Source organism: Siniperca chuatsi, linkage group LG20 (genome assembly GCF_020085105.1).
Source record: "Siniperca chuatsi isolate FFG_IHB_CAS linkage group LG20, ASM2008510v1, whole genome shotgun sequence".
Classification (NCBI taxonomy): domain Eukaryota; kingdom Metazoa; phylum Chordata; class Actinopteri; order Centrarchiformes; family Sinipercidae; genus Siniperca; species Siniperca chuatsi.
This window is the reverse complement of record NC_058061.1, coordinates 23,001,903-23,021,941: the sequence shown is the minus strand read 5'-3', so window position 1 is coordinate 23,021,941 and position 20,039 is coordinate 23,001,903. Positions and strand designations below refer to the sequence as shown.

The 20,039-nt window shown below is 41.2% G+C and overlaps 1 protein-coding gene across 6 annotated transcripts; it reads left to right on the top strand.

Moving 5' to 3' along the window:
* tdrkh (tudor and KH domain containing) lies at positions 1-19,353 on the top strand. 6 transcript variants are annotated; one of them, XM_044178886.1, is made up of 16 exons: positions 18-150; positions 3,077-3,224; positions 5,108-5,268; positions 5,413-5,504; positions 6,941-7,142; positions 9,128-9,267; positions 9,348-9,660; positions 9,780-9,946; positions 11,286-11,461; positions 12,844-12,908; positions 13,049-13,200; positions 14,464-14,574; positions 16,516-16,570; positions 16,674-16,771; positions 18,250-18,331; positions 18,775-19,353. In XM_044178886.1, exons 3-15 carry the CDS (start codon positions 5,139-5,141, stop codon positions 18,286-18,288), a joined length of 1,740 nt encoding a protein of 579 aa, XP_044034821.1. In that variant the 5' UTR covers positions 18-150; positions 3,077-3,224; positions 5,108-5,138; the 3' UTR covers positions 18,289-18,331; positions 18,775-19,353. The 6 variants fall into 6 exon arrangements, with proteins under 6 accessions (XP_044034820.1, XP_044034821.1, XP_044034817.1 ...); XM_044178885.1 differs by lacking the exon at positions 3,077-3,224 and having other exon boundaries at positions 1-150; XM_044178882.1 differs by lacking the exons at positions 18-150; positions 3,077-3,224 and adding an exon at positions 3,275-3,570 and having other exon boundaries at positions 18,250-18,315.
* Positions 19,354-20,039: the final 686 nt, after the last annotated feature.

The window sequence follows — 20,039 nt, the reverse complement described above, 5'->3', positions numbered from 1 at the left end:
AGCATTGCTTTTTCACATTGTTATTAGTGTTACACACGTATTGTTTTAACCATAATGTAAATACAGTTTCCGGTGTACTTAGGGCTTTCTCTGGCAAGCTTGACAGCTGTTGCGGACGGGGTCTATTCGAAAGAGAGCCAGGGTCTGTCTGTAAGTGTCATACATTATAAAACGTATTTACTGTTGATTTTGAATTACGTCAGACCTTAAAAACGTAGAAAGGCTGTATTGTAAGGGTATGTGCGCGTGCTAAGGACGTCTGGTTACCTTTTCTAAATGTTTGACTTGCTTGCATGTGTCAATCAGCAGCAGCCAGCTAATGCTAGCTCAGAGGAGAAAGTGTGTTTGCGGTCGTTTTGACAGCTCGTGAGAAATAAAAATGATATTCTGGCCATATGGTCTTTATACTGGCTCGCGGCTTTATGTTGACAAAGTAATTGGCCCATAATAATATGCCTTAAAGAATGGAACAAGCCAAGGTTATCTAGCCAGTCGCGTAGAGGAGGTTTCCTTTGCAGCGGTAAATAGAACAGACACTTCAAATGAACACGCACCAAAGCGTCCACCAATCATGTTTTTGTTTCGCCGGTCCCACTCTCTGTTCCGTTCAGTCTAAAGAAATGGAAGAAAAACGTATTCTTGCTGTTAGCCAGTTCCCAGTACTATTTAACCCTACCATTTTTACCTAAACAAACAAAAATAAATGCACATTGGCAGAGGCTGGCTATGGGAGCACCAAGTATATAACGTGCATTTTTAAACGCACCATGGCTAGCTGTGGTACTGTGTTATTTAGCTAAGATAGCTGACGCTATGCTACGTCAACGAGCTACATTGCAGCTGGGCACGCGTGGGCGTTTTGTAGCTTTGGCGCCGGTAGTCTGATCACATCGTTGGAGAGCCACACGGACATTTGTCTCCACCTCTACCCGTCCTTGTAGGCTATATTGCTTTTTTAAAGGATGTCGAGCAGCCATGCCTCCCGGGTGATTTCTTTATTGTGTGTTGTGCTGATGTACGAGGGTTTTCTTAAACGATTTACTTTAATGATTAGAGAGGCTGCTGTCAGGTGTTTTAAACGTTTCCATGCGCGCAGTAATGTCACAGCAAATGTCGTGGGACATTTAAGAAGCAAAACTAAAAACTGTAATTATAAACTTGACAGGACAGAGGAAACAGAATTACATTTTTAGTTTCTGAAAGAATCTTTTTAGACAGCTGTGATAGAGCGCAGGGTTTATCAGGAGGGCGGCTGCTTCAAATTCAACACCAACCAAGTTAGCGAGGTTAGCCGGAATGGGAGCCGAAACGTCTTGATTCTGAAAACAGTGTCCAGATGACTACGACTGAAACCTTTTCTACGATAATTATTATAATAAATATTTTATTATCTACAGTGTTTAGTTTTGCTTCTTAAATGTCCCACGACATTTGCTGTGACATTACTGCGCGCATGGAAACGTTTGAAACACCTGCCAGCAGCCTCTCTAATCATTAAAGTAAATCGTTTAAGAAAACCCTCGTACATCAGCACAACACACAATAGAGAAGTCACCTGGGAAGCATGGCTGCTCGACATCCTTTAAAAGGCAATATAGCCTACAAGGACGGGTAGAGGTGGAGACAAATGTCCATGCCATGGGTCTCTAAATCGGAGAAAATAATTTGTTCGGATGGGTGGCGGGTGGATGATGTAGAGCTGCCACTAACGACTATTTTTCTATCGATTTAATCTTTCCGATTAATCTGAACGATTAATTTTCCTCCAAAAAAAAATCAAATTGACCCTTTAATTTGAGATCATTTTATTTTGACAAACTGTATGTCATTATATATAATGCAGCACAAAAGAAAAAGTAAACAAAGGTGTAGCATATTAAAGTGCAAAACTGTAGGTTTAAACTGGCAACTCCAACATGATCAAAACAAACACACACGCTGTCAGTCAGTGGAAAGTGAGCCCAGATTCTGACCCAGACATTTTCTCAAACACTTATTCAGTGGGATTTCTAAGGAAGCAGGCAGACGACTTTATGGCTTTATATCAAACAGCTACAAGGACAAAATATATTAAAAAGCTCTGCTTACTAATGAACAGACAACACTATGGTTTCAGAAACGCAACCCGACGTCACGCTGTATTTTTCAAAATATGAAAACATGAATTAATATTTCTATTTCCACATAGTTCTGTCCAATTCATATGAAACTTGGCTCAATAATTTCTTCTTATTAAAAGAATTTTGATACTCCAAAAAATGCGCAAGTTATAAAGGAACAACGTCCTACAGGTTGCAGTAAGACAGTGATGTCATATCTACACAGGATTGTCCAAAAGTGGGGCCAGTACTTCCCCCTGCTCCACCCAGGCTCAGTGCAACGTTTAGCACCAGTCGGCCACTAGGTGGCGCTTTTGTTGCAAAATAATTAAATTAAATAATTTTTCCAAACTGCTGTTTCTGAGCTGAATATTTTCCAGTCTCTGTGTTGATCTCCACCTGCGACTTGGTCTAGTTAAAAATTATTTTCATACATTATTATTTCGGATCTGCTAAATTTCAGGCGCACCAGTGCGACCAATGAAAATGTGTAGTTGCACTTTACAGATTTTTGGTCTCACGACAATTTGAATGCAGATGCATTTAAAAAGCTAATCTCTGGGTTTCCGAGACTGATAAAAAAGCTAAATCGTCGTCAGACGATAGCCGATGGGTTCCGAGATTGCATTTCGTCCATCGCGTTCCACCTCTTTTGCTCTCCACTCGGACTGTTGACCTGCATGCAACCAAAGCCCGCTCAAACGTGATTTGTCAACACTACTCGGACTACGAATGGAAACCAGAACGCTTCCGATACCAAAACCTTGTCCCCCGCCTACAGACTCTGCATTCATATGCAGATATGTTTGTAGAGATTAGTGGCGGCGGTTCCGAGCAGCGTAACCATTTATGACATTTGTACTATTATTGACACAAAGTGCGGATCTGTTAAATGCCGAAAATATCACAACATAACACCTTAATAATTTCAGAATAGTCTTGTTATTTATTTATTTTTTACAATTTTCGTTTTTCAGAAAGAAACACCATGTTAAATAGCTGTTTCTTTAAGTGAGGATCAGTTCTCTTTAGAAAAAAACACATTATAACTGGGCTGCAGCCTACACTCAGTACGGAGGCCGGATCCAATTTCAAGAACGCGATCACCCATCTTGTTGCTTTAAGGTAGGCCTGTGTTGCCAGGGCTGCCTTATGCTGGTTTGCATATTCTTACCACAGTGAGGAGCTGTAGTAAGTAAGTCTATGATGATTTCTGATGAAATGCTCTCCTCAAAATGACATCGGAAGTGCAATGTGACTGACCAATTGCTGTCATGTAGTGACTTGAAATGCTCAAACTTTCTTCCCCTTCTACCTGTCTGTCAGTAGTCTTGAACTTGGATGTAAACAAAAAACAGAGCCGGGATCGGAGAAGATTTGCGTCTTATTATCGCGATTCTTCCGAGATGGACGTTGGAGTGTCCAAGTCCCATGTGTTTCTGAACTACAGCCCCAGAGCCCTCTTCTCCCAGTGAGACACGCATCTGCATGGTGGTGCTGTGTGCTCCTCGGCCCTGCGTGGTCCCAGTACTCTTCAGTGTTGGCTTACCTCCAGTGCATTCCGTTTCTGTGTGGGAGTTGTAGTTTTAGCAGTGTGACGTTAAAAGCCTCAGAAAAGGATTGGATGCAATGATTATTGGAATGGCTGGAGGTCGCCCAACTACAGCAAATGGTATTCAGTGTATGTAGCAGCAGCAGCTTCCAGTGCATTACGTCTTGTAGACAGGATCAGGGCCGCTGCAGTTTGGCTTGGTGCATTTACAAGAAGTGCAGAGCTATGTGTGTGTGTGTGTGTGTGTGTGTAACAGTATATACACTAAATGTTTATCATTTAGGGGACTATGTTGTGTGTATGCGACTGCTTGTGCATGTTTTTGCAGGCTAATGATTTTGGCACGTGATGTAGTCTGAGACAGTGAAAGGCTACATCATAAGAATCTACTGCAGTGGTTCTCAAAGTGGGGTCTTGGGGCCTCCAGGGGTCCTTTGAGGACCCTCAGTGAGGTCCCTAACAAAAACGAGGAACACTTACAGTTCAGTATAATTTACTGAAGTGGAAACGATCTCAGTTATAGAATCACTACTGTAACAATGAGTTTCACTCTCACCAACTATCATGCAGCTGAGAAAGGTCCATCAATCAGAAATCATATCACATGCTCTTCATCAGCAAATGGTTTTTTTTTTTTGAAGATGGTTTCTTAACTGCTGTTTTCAAAATCAAGAATTAACTTTGGCCCCCAGCAACATGGATGTTAAGTTTTGAAAGTGCTCAGAAAAAATGGGAATTTTAATATTTACACTTCCATGACAGCTGGGCAAACTGCTGATGAAGAGCTTGTGATTAAAGGTGCCGGGTCATCTACCGAATTGACTATTGGTTGAAATTGTTTTCTCAGCTACTGTTGTCAAGGTCAAGAATGAACTTTGAACTTTGTCATCTAGCTAAAAAAAAAAAAAGTCAAGGTCCATTCATGGTTGAAAGCTCCATGGGGAAAAAAGCAAGTAAGTGGACCTTGAGTCAAGATTGATGTATTTTTGTCAAACTATATCCCAAGGTCAAGAATGAACTTTCATGTCAACTGTCATGTAGCTTCTGGTGTTTCCAAGATACACAGATCAGTAGTACTAAATCACACATGTCAGTGGGACAGACTCTAGTCAGTGGGGATCTGTTTTAGAAATGGTCTGTAATATGAACACTTTTGAGAACACCTGATCTACTCTTTTGACTTCAGGCTGGCCTACGCTTTCAGTTTTGTGCTGCATGACTGTACAGTTGCCCAGCAAGCCAACAAAACACTGAGAATTGCACTTGGCACCAGCTGATGTATTCTGATTGCAGTGACGATCATTCTCACATTTTGGAAAAGCAATAACAGAGGCCTGACTTGTTGTACAGACACTTCATAGACAGGAGGTGATAAACAGGACTGGACATAGAAACTTGCAGGACAACTGGGGACAGACTTAACGCCGCCGGTTGAAGGTGTCGTATTTGTGTGTAGGTGGAGCATCCCGCTGGGTGCACAGCGAGTCATGGACGCAGTGAAGGAGGGTCAGAAGAGCACCCTGAGCTCGGGCAAAATGGTGGCTCTGGCTGCGGGGCTCTCTTTCGGGGCCACGGTGGGCTACATTGTCTATCGTCATATAAGCAGCACCAACATTAGTGAGTATCTGCCACTGACGAGTTATTGTGCTAGTGTTAACCATTTTTACACTAGCTAAATTTGTATTTATGTGCGTATACTTAACAAATTGTAAGAGTTTGTGTTTTTTCTCTGATGACCATCTGCGACTGCCTGTTGGTCAGGTCAGGGGCCCAACACTGAGTTATCCAAGATGACACTTCCTGTAGAAGTTTATCGGAACATGTCCAGATACCAAGCCAGGTTTTTGGACACGGTGAGTCGTTCGATACCAGATAAAGACTTTTCATCTGCTAAAAGTAGTTAAAGTAGTGGACAATATTATAATGGCTTCTAAAATAGGTGTAAATGGACATTTACATAGATAAATACTCCAAGTTGTGAATCTTTCTGTCAAGATGCGGTATTTTTAAGTAAGTATTTGGCTTAGCAGCTAATGATTAGTTTCATTATTACTTTATCTGCAGAATTATTATGGAACTCCAAAGTGTTAATAATAAATAAAGACTGATTGTGAAATAAATAATTACATGAATAAATTGTGTAAAATATATAAATGAACCAACAATTTGTGAAATAATTGAAGACATTATTAAAACTCAATTCATTATTGTATTTCGTCATTCATTTTTGTAGAATTCTATTGGATATCAGTAAGACAGCTCATCCCTCAGGACATAGGACTGTTGAGGTCTTGAGCTCTCCACTGTGACACTTTATTTGCACCTTACCTGTATACGGCTTATGTTAACCTGTTTACATCTCTGTGTGTATACAGTATGTATGTGTGTATACACTCACCAGCCACTTTATTAGCTACACCTGTTTAACTACTCGTTAAGGCAAATATCTAATCAGCCAATCACGTGGCATCAACTCAGTGCATTTAGGCACGTAGACATGGCCAAGGCGATCTGCTGCAGTTCAAACCAAGCATCAGAGCGGGGACTTTGAATGCGGCGTGGCTGTTGGTACCAGACAGGCTGGTGTGAATATTTCAGAAACTGCTGATCTCCTGGGATTTTCACGCACAGCCAGCTCTGCGGTTTACAGAGACTGGTCAGAAAAAGAAAAAATATCGCTCTCGGGGCAAAAATGCATTTTTGATGGCAGAGGTGAGAGGAGAATGGCCAGTGAATGCGAATACTTTCCGGCTGCACCATATACTGTACACAGTGATCGAGGGGACGCAATCACACCATTAGTCCACTACCCTTGAAGTACAGGGTTCCAAATTCTGACAAAAATTTTATTAGAGAGCCATAACCTTATAAGTGTAACACCTTCATCACCTCTTATCCACATATAAGTTGGTGCATAGTCTGAAGTAGAATACATTCTTTCTTTCTTTCTACCACCATACCTTCATCCTTATTTCATTTTTTTCATCAGGACTGTTTTACTGATGCATATTTCAGTAAGGCATATTCATTCCAAAATTGTGGGTTAAAAATTTGAATTGATTGAATGAATTAGATGGCAGTGAGTGTCGTGGGATATCCTGACCTACAGCTCCCCTGATGATGAGGAACAACACTGAATCATTGTTCTGTTTTCTCAAATCTAACCGCATCAAGCAGGTCTTAAAGTGTGTTTTCCAAATCCAGTTGGTGATTGAGTGTGTGAAAACATTTCAGGCTGCCTAACTCTGCTCTCCTGCTGTCTCTGTCTCTGTCTCTGTCTGTCTCTCAGGTGACCCAGAAGTCTGGAGCTCATGTGAGGGTTTTGTCAGATGTAGGGGAGCCTGGATGTCAGACAGCTGTGTGTTTCCTGCTGCAGGGCTCTAAGGAGCAGGTCTTGCTGGCCCGCTGTTTCCTGGAGAACCTGGTCACCGACTGTGAACCGGTGACTGAGGCTTTGGAGGTTCCTCAGACCGCCTTTGGACGTGTAATAGGTAGCTTCCGAATGTTGAGGACGATCAGATTGATTGATAGACCTTATTCATTTGGCTTTTTGTTTTCAGCACTGATGTTGAGCTAATGCTGTAGGCTGAAGTTGCTGCATATATTTAAGCAGCTTTTAGCATGCAAACGGATGCATGCTAATGGAAAGTATATAAATATATCATATGAACAATGCATCAGTTGGCAGTGTGACTCATACTGTACATGTAGTGAAGAACCCACAGAGAGTTATCACCCAACTCTGCTGTTCCCCTCGTCTCTGTGGAGCTTTTCAGCCTCTTGTAGCTCATTGTTTAAATTTTGCGTGCTGTAAACTTTGCTCTCAGCAGCTGAAGGAAGCTGTTTTTCAGTGAGTTCTGATAAACTGCTGTTCACTGCCTGCCCACCACCAAACATCAGACAGACACAGTTAGCGACTAGCTGGTGAACTTAGTGGAGCATTTTGCTGCTGAAAGTGGCAATCTCGAAGATTTTCCTTTAAATAAATGTCTGTTAAGTCATTATCTACTGCCAAATGAGTTAGCACAATCATGACTGAGGCTGTGGCCCACTGATGAAATTATATGAAAGTCCTTGCATTTGCAGTATAATGAACTGAGTGTGTGGCGACATTCCTGGAAAAAATTCTGTATTAAGTTTTACGGGTAGGAATCTCTATGCACCTCACGATTCAGTTCAGTTCCGATTCAGAGGGCTACGATGCATCTCGATGCATCGAAATGTTTGATTTCTATACGTGATTTATTTTTTCTCACTGTGTGACTACTTGCTACTGGCCATAATTCTTACTGTAAGAGTTAGGGCACTCAAATACTGGCAAGTTGTCAATAAGAAAAAATCTATAACAAAAATAAATAATCAGTAATGCTCCATCTTAAGACTCTGACTCCCCCCACCCCTATTAAGTAACTGCTAATGCAAATCGAACATCTCCCACCGCTGCAGCTGCACATTAAAAGCATTTAACTGGCAAAACACGAGCTGACTCACTTATATTATGTAAGTACTCACAGGAAATGCAATGTGTTTGTCTGTGAGCTATCTTTCATCAGAAATGCATCTACAAAACAACGGTCACGGCCATTTTCGGCATTTTTTGCCGGCGGATCAGTTTGAAATATGGCGGGGAGTAATGGAACAGGGAGGAGCAGCTACAGTGAGCTGTTCGATGAAGAGCTGCAGGCGACAGCTGCTCGCAGACTCCTGCTGTGTGCTGCATAAAATCAGATCACAGTTGCTCACAGAATGATGGGAAAAGACTTACTTCCTTATTAAAACGACAGTAGTTTGTTTTGCTGCCCCCAGAATTCTGTGACCTGTTGTATTAAACCACATTAGCTGTTACCACCAGTAACTAGGTGTCGCCAAGTCAACCGGGACTGACATCTGAAGGCTTGCCACTTTAAGAGCCAGATATTGTTCTCAGGAGTTGGTGGAAACTAAAACAGAGATAAAAGAGAGTGAATAATGGACTTACATACTCATCAGGTCGCCACAAGCGCAACTCCAAATGAATAATAATGTTGCTCTGTGGCTGGTGGATGTGTAAATGTAAATGTGTCTCTTAATGCAGCCTCGAGATTGAATTTGCAGTGCGGCTCATGGATGTGTTTTTAATAGTTTTTGGACAACAGCTGGAACAGGGGAAGAAGAGAGATCAGGCTTTGGACACACACACAGTACTTGTTAGTCGGATACATTCATTGTTGGTGTGGCACTGCACGTGAGATTTGTTGACAGTAAGAAAACACAGACTATCACTAGATTTATTCTTTCGATTAGTTGAATACTTTTCATGAGCAGCCAGTGTTGTATTGATTCATTCCACCATGATATTTGGTAGAAATTGCAGCAGAGGTGTACTACAAGGAGGAAATTGTATTTTTCATAGAGGGCCGGTTTTGGTCCCGCATACTGTTGCCTAACCCAAGTGTCCATACTTCTGTGTGTGTGTGTGTGTGCGGCTGTGTTGCAGGCCGTGGTGGAGAGAGTTTGAAACTGATCACCAGGAACACAGGGGCCAAAGTGGCTTGTTCCAAAGAGAAGACGCGTGGTCCCGGGGGAAAGGGCAGCGTGACGATCACAGGGACCAGACAGGAAGTGAAACAGGCCAAGGTGAGTAGGATTCACTCATTTGGATTACCCATGTGTGGTCAGTCCTCTTATTTAGGGATGCTTTTATGATCTGTTGGCAGGAGCTGATTCTAGAAAAGGTCAGAGAGGACATGATGGTGAGGACGAAGATCTCACAGTCATCTGCCCTGCGGCAGAAACGTGGCCATACTGCTGCAAATCAGATGCAAGACGGCACAGAGACCGAAGCACCCGTGGGCTTCAACAACAACGGCCCCTACTCCCAGAAAAATGGGCTCATCCATGCCAATGGGACCACAGGAGAACCGGAAAATATTTTTGACAAGTTGGAGCTAAAGGTCACCAACACAGACCACAAAGAGGAGGAGGAGAGTGTCTCCACAGACTCTCTCTCTGAAATTTCCAAGTTCGAAAGTGAGTTTCTCTATTTTTCTCTATAATTGAGTCTTGAAAAGACTATCCACACTATAATCTGTCCTTAAACACGGTCACATCATACAAGATTAGATTTTATTTTCCTCTATGTTGTCTAGTTCCCAGCCCAGACCTGAGCTTCCAGCCTGATGAGCATTTAGAAGTTTTTGTTTCTGCTTATGAGAATCCAAACCACTTCTGGATCCAGATCCTGGGGGTTCGCTCCCTGCAGCTGGACAAACTGACAGAGGAGATGAACCGCTTCTACAACAGTGGCAACCCCACTGTAAGGACAAGTCCTACTGTCTTTACTTTTGTGTGTTTTGTACCAAAAGAGTCTTTTTTGACTCTTTTGGTAATTTGACACTGATCAACTGAAAAAAAACTTTTAAAAATGCTTTGTTATTATAATAATAATAATAAAACTTTATTTATAGAGTACTTATCAAAACAAAGTGCTTCACAGAGAGAGAAATAAAATACCACAGTGAATGATAAAATACATTTTCTTTTTAAAAACAATAAGCAGCCAGTTCAGGTAAAATCAGGATCTGCTTTCAGATAAAAATGTGTTTTGAGAAGAGACTTAAACGAAGACTCTGACTCAGACAGCCTGATGTCTTCGGGCAGGTTGTTCCAGAGCCTCGGGGCCCTGATGGCAAAAGTTCTGTCCCCCTTAGTTTCCATCCTGGACTCAGGAACAGACAGGAGACCCCTGCCCGAAGATCTCAAATTACCTGAAGGTTCATAAGGGATTACAAGGTCTAAAATATAGTCTGGAGCCATGAAGAGCCTTAAAAGTAATCAACAAGATCTTAAAATCAATCTGAAAACAAACAGGGAGCCGATGTAAAGAGGCTGAAACAGGTGTGACGTGGTCGAACCTCTCGGTCCTGGTTCTGAACAGTCTGCAGTCGTGTCAAAGTTTTTTGATTAAGACGAGTGAACAGGCTGTTACAATAATCGAGGCGTGTACAACAGTTTCTGCATCACTAAGATTTAAAATAGATTGGAAACTCCTGAATTTGCCTGAGAATCAGCATGTGCTTAAGTTTTCTTCAGTGACAGAGTAGTCCACTGACAGTTGTCTGCACATCCATGAGTACATTGCAAACAGGAACTACTAATGGCTAATGCAGCATACTGTAAATGAAGGCAATTTGCCAAAATGTAAACAAATATAGGCTAAAAAAACTGGCTCCAGTTGTAGCACTCAGCTAACATTTTACTTCCTGTTAACATCCCCCAAAACCTCCAAATTATGGGAACTGTAGTTTCAAAATTTAGAGCATGCTTATTCCCCAGTTAGAAGTAAGACAAAGGATAAATAATAGGAGTAACACAGTCCATTAATATTAACTTGTTTGATGTTGCACAGTACTAAGGCTCCCAATGTCCCATCAACATGGTTCCTATATTCCTACAACTCTGGCACTCTCTTCTATCCTTCATATACCGATATCGTCCCTGTGTTGAAAACCTGTGAACCTGTAGGGAACTATCTGTCAACCAGATTTTGAAAACCCCAGCTTTACGATAGTAAAAACAAATCGTCCCTCTTGGACCCGAAATGTAAGAAATACGTCCCCACCAGTGTGTAACTCCCCTGCTTTTCTGTTCTCTAGGAGCAGAGGGTGGAGACCATTGTGGTGGGGGACATTGTGGCTGCTCCATACCGAGACCACGGCACATGGAACAGGGCAAGGGTACTGGGAGTCGTGGGCTCCGGCCTGGTGGACCTTTACTATGTTGACTTTGGGGACAACGGGGAGCTGCCCAGAGACAGCCTCTGCCGTATGAGGTAAGAGAGAAGATGACATACATGACAGTAGTATACCTTGCAGAGACTACAGTGACCCTGCACAGCCATGCTGGCTGCCTACTGGTTCTCATTTGATATTTGCTTTGGTTGGGTCTGCGCTAGGGATGGGACGATATTATCGCTGATCGGGATAAAAAACGCTCCAGATAAGTTGATCGTGGTGAATTTCCATTATCGGGATAATCATGAATATCGTGAGGGATTTGAAAAGCTAAGCTTTGTGTTAAAGGATAATTCCTCTATTTCCTAAGTCAGGCGTAAATGATATATTCTGATGCAATTGTTGTCGGTGCCATTTGACATCATGACAGAAGTGAAAAATAGAGCCTGATTTAAAAAAAATAATAATAATACAGAACAGACTCACACAATGTTGCTATTTTTTAATTTATGCTTTATTTATGCAGGGGTTCTTATGATTTATGATTACCTTATTTAAGATTGTTTGATTGTTTTTCACTGAAAAGGATGCTCACTAAAAAAATGTTTCCTATCTGTGATGCAATAAAAATATTTGTTTCTTAACAAAATGTAAGGTAACGTGATTCCAGTACTTTTTAGTACCAGAGTAGTTAGAGTTAGAGTTTTAAGCATATTTATGATGATTATCGGCATAATACCGTGAATTGCAATTATTTTGGCCAGGATAATTGTGACATGAAATTTTCCTATCGTCCCATGCCTGGTCTGCACCACAGAATGATACACTTTTTTAAACTGGAGTTAATGTTCATCTTAGTTTGGTCATTTGTAATGTGTACCTTTTAAGAGCCTGCTGCAGTTCTCATCCCTGTATAATCAGCCTCTAATAACAAAATGTCACACAGTGATGATTACAATTTAGAAATGAGGAGTCAAGTGCAGACTACTTGACTTTTGCCGTGATTTGCCAAACTAAAACAGCGTGGTGCATAGCTAGTAATTATATCATTAATGCAAGAGGGGTCATTCAGCGAGCATTATGGGAAATGAAAAGCAGATGGAGTTAGTTAATTTTTTTTTATTGTTTATTAGTTTATTTATTTTTAAGTATCTATGTGGCTCTTATCCACTAAAGCCTTCCTTATGCTTTGTGTAAATCCCACCTGTGCTATTTTTACACCTGGTCTTTAGTTTGGTATACACACCATGTGTATGGGACAGAATCTGCACCTGAAAACGGACACACGCTATCATTTGATCCAGTCTTGGATTTCTCCAAGTGGAGCAATCATTACATGTCATCTGAGATCAGAGGTGCAGTTTGAGCACCCACAGTCGGTACAAAAGATGTCTTGTGGTGTGCACTGAACTTAGCCCCTGAAGTGATTGTAGATGATCTCTCTGAGGCTCAAACTGCTAATGCTGCATTAACATTTCAGGAGTGACTTCCTCAGCTTGCCATTCCAAGCTATTGAGTGCAATTTAGCAGGAGTGAGACCCAAAGGTAAAGCTCTTGTCTTAATACCTTTCTCATACAGGCATATAAAAATAATAAGGTGAAAGTCAAAAAATGTTGTGCATTATTCTGAAATTTGAATTGATTTCTATTTCTATTTTCTAAATTGTCCTCCTCCCATTCCTCAGGAGAGGTGTGGACTGAGGCAGCCCTGGATGAGTTTGAGCAGCTGACATACTGTGCCTCCTGGAGACCCCTGGAGGCCAAACTCTGCAGCTACTCTCACTCTGAGATCTCCTCCTGGCCCAGTGTCAAGCTCTACGACAGCAGTGAGGGCAAGGTCAGCTAGCGTTTTATTTCTTATTTTTCTGTGTTTTTCTGTTTGGTTTGTTTGTCGTCCTGTCTCTGTCGTTTCCTTGAACACATCTTGTAAAAGGCCCCTGACCCTAACCCATCTCCGGTGTTTACGGACATCTTTAACACCTCACTGGAGACATGCCACGTGCCAGCCTGCTTCAAATCCTCCACCATCATCCCCGTCCCCCAAAAAACAAGGACCACAGGACTGAATGACTACAGACCCGTCGCCCTGACCTCTGTGGTAATGAAGACTTTTGAGCTCCTTGTGTTTTCACATCCATCACAGACCCACTCCTGGACCCCCTGCAGTTCACGTACAGAGCTAACAGGTCTGTAAACAATGCAGTAAACATGGCCCTCCACTTCATCCTGCAGCACCTGGACTCCTCAGGAACCTACGCTGGGATCCTGTTTGTGGATTTCAGCTCTGCCTTCATCAGCGACTTCCTGTCTGACAGGAGGCAGCGCGTGACGCTGGGGAAACATGTCTCTGACTCCCGGACCATCAGCACCGGTTCCCCCCAAGGCCGGTGTTCTTCCCCTCTGCTCTTCTCCCTGTGCACCAGCAGCTGCACCTCCAGTCATCAGTCCATAAAGCTCCTGAAGTTTGCGGATGACACCACCCTCACTGGGCTCATCTCTGATGGGGATGAGCTGAAGAAATTCAACCTGCCAGGGTCAGTGATGGTGCACCTCTACACCGCCCTCATCGAGTTCATCCTCACCTCCTCCATCACCATCTGGTACGCTGCTGCCACTGCCAAGGACAAGGCAGACTGCAGCGTATCATTTGCTCCGCAGAGAAGGTGATTGGCTGCAATCTACCTTCCCTCCAGGACCTGTTCGCCTCCAGGACCTGTTCGCCTCCAGGACCTGTTCGCCTCCAGGACACTGAGGCATGCAGGAAAGATTGTGGGTGATCCCTCCCCCCCTGGACACAGACTGTTTCAGGCTGCGGTCCATCAGGACCAAAACCTCACACCACAAAAACAGTTTCTTTCCATCTACAGCTGGCCCGGGACGTCATATTGTACATATTCTTTATTTTCTTATAATTTTTTTAATGTTCTTTAATATCTTATTGTCAATTTATGATTCTTGACCTGCAGCACTTGCTTTATCTTTCTTTATCTTTCTGCTATGTTTATTGATTTGCACCAAAATACCAAAGCAAATTCCTTGTATGTGTAAACCTACTTGGCACTAAAGCTGATTCTGATTCTAAAACAAGTGTCTATCCCAGACTGTAGATATTGGTGAGGAGCTGATACGGCTGGGCCATGCTGTCAGCTTCCAGGAAGTGGTGAATGGGAGGACTGAGGGTGACAACCTTGGCTGTCTGCAGAGGATGCTGGTGAGTCGCTAGCCACCCCAAATTTTTAATTTGCCTCATTAATGCTGGTGATGAAAAGGTTTTACGAAAATCTGTTAACAGAAGTTTTATCTAAGGCCAGTATTTTATGCCCGTTTAATATCTTTAAACCAGATTTTCATTCTTGTCAGAGTTAAAAGGGGGTTTAATCTAGATTTAAGGGACACTTATTATTTCTCTTGAAACCCAGGATTATAATAAGGATAAGAATTTTATTTTTCTTGAACTTTAGTGTAGAATCTCATGTAGAGCTGAAATAATTAGTCGATTAGTCAATTGACAGAAAATTATTCGGCAACAATTTCAATAAACATTAATCTTTTAAGTGAAACTACTAACCAAACACTCTTTGGTTCCAACTACACCAATGTGAGGATTTGCTGCTTTTTTGCTGATTTATATCATTTAAAATGTAATATTATTGGGGTTTGGATTGTTGGTTCCAAGACATTTGAAGACACATTAGGCTCTGAGAACTTTCACTTAACATTTTTCACAATTTTCTGACATTTTATAGATTAAATGATACATCAAGTAATCAAAAAAGTAATCAACAGATTAACCAATAATGAAAGTAATTGTCAGTTGCAGCTCTAATCTGATCAAACTGTTACATAAGAATCATTGCAAATCTATTGAATTATATCTGTCATATCAGATATGGATGACCTTGGTATTGCAGTCAGTGGACCAGCTGTTTTAACTCTTTATCAGACCAAGACAATTCTGCTTGCAACATTTTCGTCCAGTTTCCTCAACAGCAGTTTTCACAACATCATTTTCAGTGGCGAACATCTTCAAGCAAAATCAATACCTATATGTTTCTCCTGTGAGCTAAAAATTGCACATAGCATACAAAAACAGCATGCTAACTGCTCTATGAGGCTGTACTAAATGCTAGATGCTAATGTCAGCATGCTAACATGCTCACAATGACACTTCTAATATGCTGATGCTAAGCAGGGGTAATGTTTACCATGATCACAATGTTAGTTAAGCGTGTTAGTATGCTACCATTTGCTAATTAACACTAAACACAAAGTACAGCTGAGGATGATGGGAATTTCATTAGTTTTGCAGGTATTTGGTCATAAACCAAAGTATTGGACAAAATTATATTTTGACCTGATGATGGCGCTAGATGAAAAGTCAGAGGATCACCAAAGTTATGACATTCATCTTGAGAGGAACATGAACTTCTGCACCAAATTTTAATGGCAATCTATCCAATAGTTGTTGAGATATTTCACTAAATACCACAAATGTCGACCTCATGGTGGCGCTAGAGAAAAAGTCAGGGGATCACCAAAGTCATTAGGATTCATCCTCTGGGGAAGATGGATATCTGTACCAAATCGAATGGAAATCCATACAATAGTCCTCAGGACATTTCACAAAAAGCCCAACATTTCAACCTGCCGGTGGGACCAGAGGCCAGATCAGGGGATCACCAAAGTCATTAGGATTCATACCCTGGGGACCATGAATGTCTGAACAAAATTACATGGCAAACTATCAAGTAGTTGTTGAGACATTTCAGTCTGAGCTAAAGTTGTGGACCGACCGATAGTCATGCCGCTAGCGTGGCTAAAAATAAAATCTAAGGAGGTAGTACATTTAAAAAAAAAAAAAAGGTTAATCCTAAGCAGTAGAAAATTAGGTTCTGGTAAAATTTCAGTCAGCGCTGCATTCTAAAATAAGGGGACCATCATGAAATTCTGTTATTAAAAAGTAGAGTTGGAGTAGCCAGATGGCTGCAGACCCTCATAACATCTATCAATGTGAAGGCTGTTAATCATTTTCTCTACACTAAAGAGTTTGTCATCCAGTCACTGTTTTCACTGATGTCTACTCCATACTGTCACTGCAACATGCTTTTTTAATTTCTTAAACATTCTTACATCTTAATTGCTTCTCCTATAGGATGACGTGATAGGAGCATCCTCAGAGCTAAGTCTCTCCTGTATCAGCTTATCAGGTGAGTACAGCAAAGGGACATTGGTCAAGAAGTGACTGAATCAATGCAAATCTTTCCCTTTACATGTATTACTGTTCTTTTTGGGGGGTGGGGTTGATTAAAGGCGCTTGGCAACAAAGTGAAGATTGGTCATCCAAGCAGGCATCATCAGTGTCATCTACATGTTACCCACATATCCTGAGATCCGTGGAGCTACATAATGTCAGTGTGAAACACAGTCCCTCGTCTACATTCACTCACAGCTTTGCCTACTCAAGCCCAGCTGAAATGATTCATGTTCTGTCATCGCCCACACTAACCCACACCACCAGCCGCGCTAATTCTGAGGTCTCTTTGCCAATGCTGCAGCTTGCAAACTCACAACTTCCCTTTCCCTTCTCCACTTCCTATTTGGCAAACTCCTCATGCATTTGGGAGTTAACCAGTGATCAAATGATTGGGGACAACACCCTCTTAAGAAGGAAGTAGTTATGAAGGAGACACAGAATGAAATGTTGAGTCCAGATAGAACCACAGAGAGCTTTTACTCCTGTCAGACCTCAAGCGCGGAGGAGGACAGTATAGTGAGGAAGTGCATCAGCACAACCTCCACATCTGCTGACTCCCATACAAGCCAGGACTCCAGTCACAGTGATGAGTATAGAGAGAAGATGGGGCAAATCGGGTCCTGAATGGAGCTGGAATGGATGAGAAAAAGTTTTTAGGGGGAAAAATATTGGATAGAGATAAAATGGGAATTGATATGATGCCGCATCCAAGGAAGCCACCCAGATTTCAGCATTAATCCATGCCCATTTACAAGAAATTATACAGGTACAGGTAAACGTTGAATTAGAACTCCTGAATTCACATGCTTTGGGTGATTTCTGCAAGAACTAAACACATTAGTAGGCACACATGATCTGGGAATATTGTAATCCAGATGTGTTTCTTCTGATTCCCCACGGTTGGCACTCAAATACAGTGGTGAGAAAAAGCGTTTGCCCCCTTCCTGATTTCTTATTTTTTTGCATGTTTGTCACACTTAAATGTTTCAGATCATCAAACAAATTTAAATATTAGTCAAAGATAACACAAGTAAACACAAAATGCAGTTTTTAAATGAAGGTTGTTATTATTAAGGGAAAACAAAATCCAAACCTACATGGCCCTGTGTGAAAAAGTGATTGCCCCCTAAACCTAATAACTGGTTGTGCCACCCTTAGCAGCAACAACTGCAATCAAGCGTTTGCGATAACTTGCAATGAGTCTTTTACAGCGCTGTGGAGGAATTTTGGCCCACTCATCTTTGCAGAATTGTTGTAATTCAGCCACATTGGAGGATTTTTGAGCATATTCAATATCAAGTTCAATATCCAGCCCTATTAGTAGTTTATTATAGAGTCTGGTCTAGACCTGCTCGATATGACAAGTGCCCTCAGAGAACTTCTGTTATGATTTGGCGATATATAAATAAAAATTGAATTGAATTTATGACATTATTTCACTGTATTACATTTTAAGTGAAATTAGAAGGACTTTGTGTCACAAGTTATGACTTATCTGGAAGCCATTACATTATGATTCCTTGTCAACCTTCTGCACTGTGGTGGATAAAAAAGAAAGTCCAGTTGTTCAGGTTGTTGGTATAATGATTGATGAATGACCTTTAACTGGAGTGTTTTCGTTTTGTTCCTCAGAAGCTGCCTCAATCTCAGGAAGCGTCGATGATGTCATAGAGGATGAGCTGCTCTGAGACCAAAGATGTACATAAATATCAAGGTCTTGTTGTTTCCTAGCTTGATGACTGAATGAGTTTTAACATTCTTTAAAGAATGTATGTGAAGTTGGCCTTTATGTATGGATGAGTGACGAGGCTCAGGCAGAGATCTGTTCGGCCCTGGTGTGGGCATTTCTTGGAGCACAATGTGTAGAGTGACAAAAGAACAACAGCCAACCAAACACTTAGCCCAAGTTACCCATTAAGTACCCTCCCACTGTCACCACTAATTAGGATGGACTAAACCATCAGTGGGGGAGGTCAATGCCCACATACACTGACTCCCATGTCTGCCAAGAACTGCAGACCAATAAATCCTATATTGCACAAACATTAATACACACATAGCATGACATACAGCATGAGATGGAGGATAATCTCCATCACAAAGGCTTTATGAACTATTATGTCTGTAACAGTAATTACCTCTCCTCTTATCTTCCAGCACTGACCATCCACTCCTCAGCATCAGTTCAAATGAGATGGAGGGGTAATTTCCTCTTCTGACCCAAACTCAAGCACATAAATCCTCATCGTGAAGCCTTACCTACTTGACAACGTGCAACAGTTCTTCCAGCCATATTCACTTTATTGTTGTTATTTTAGTACAAAATTAATTCTTATGTTTTGCCTCTATGCTGTTCTGTTGTACCCAACGCTGCTTTGCTTATATGTGTTGTTACTATATTTTGTGTTCAAGAAATGAAAAGAGGAACAAAGACAGAACGTCAGTATTCATTTTGAAAAGCACTGTGATATGAATCAGTGGAACCAGAAGGCAGCTGGTTAGCTATTTTTTTCTCTACTCATATGTATATTAAGATGTAATGGCCTATATATTGGGCTTCAGAAGTTATATTTTGCAAATGAAACCATAGAGTATTATTGAATGTGGTCCTCAGTTTGTGTTCAATATAAAAATGTGGCATCCACTGTATCATTAACTAAGGACAGAGGAAAGTGGTAGTGTCTTCAGAGGTGTAATAGACTGCACTATATAAATAAAAGGATTTATTTTATGTCACAAGAATGGTCTGTGTCTTTTAATTTGAAATGTTGTTCATACTATAAATGTATATTTCAAAATAAAAATGGATAATGGGGAGCCATGTGTTAAAGACTAAGATCATTTCCCCCCAATGCTACCTTTACCAGGTACTTAGAGAAGCGTAAATTCTACCTTTAGCATAAATCTTAGTTGCTGGAAGTCATAGTATGCATCTCAGTAAGCGGTATGAAACCGATACAAGTAACTTTAAAGGGACAGATAGTTCCTTTCTACATGAAACCACTCAGAACAAGGTCTGTGGATTATCCTGAGTAACCGGGTCATAATTTCTGTGTTTTTGCAAATGTATTTTTTTGGCGTTTCAAGCACCACAAGCCAAGTGCCATCTAGTTTCATTATATCCGAGAGAAGGCAGACATCTCTACAGCCAATAACTCCAAAACTCGGTAACTCACACCAAAGCAATCTAGATGGATAAATAGCACTACAGGAAGGAAAAAAGGAAAAATATGTAATTTTGATATTGGGGTGAACTGTCCCTTTAATGTAAAAAAAGAACAATTGTTTTACAATAAATATTCCCTCTGTTTATATTTGGTGTTGGTTTGACACAGTAGGGATATGGAGAAGTTTTCTTCTATTCTCTTCTTTTCTATTCTTAAATCGAAGAGGCCATTCATTCATTTCTATTGCAGAGTCCA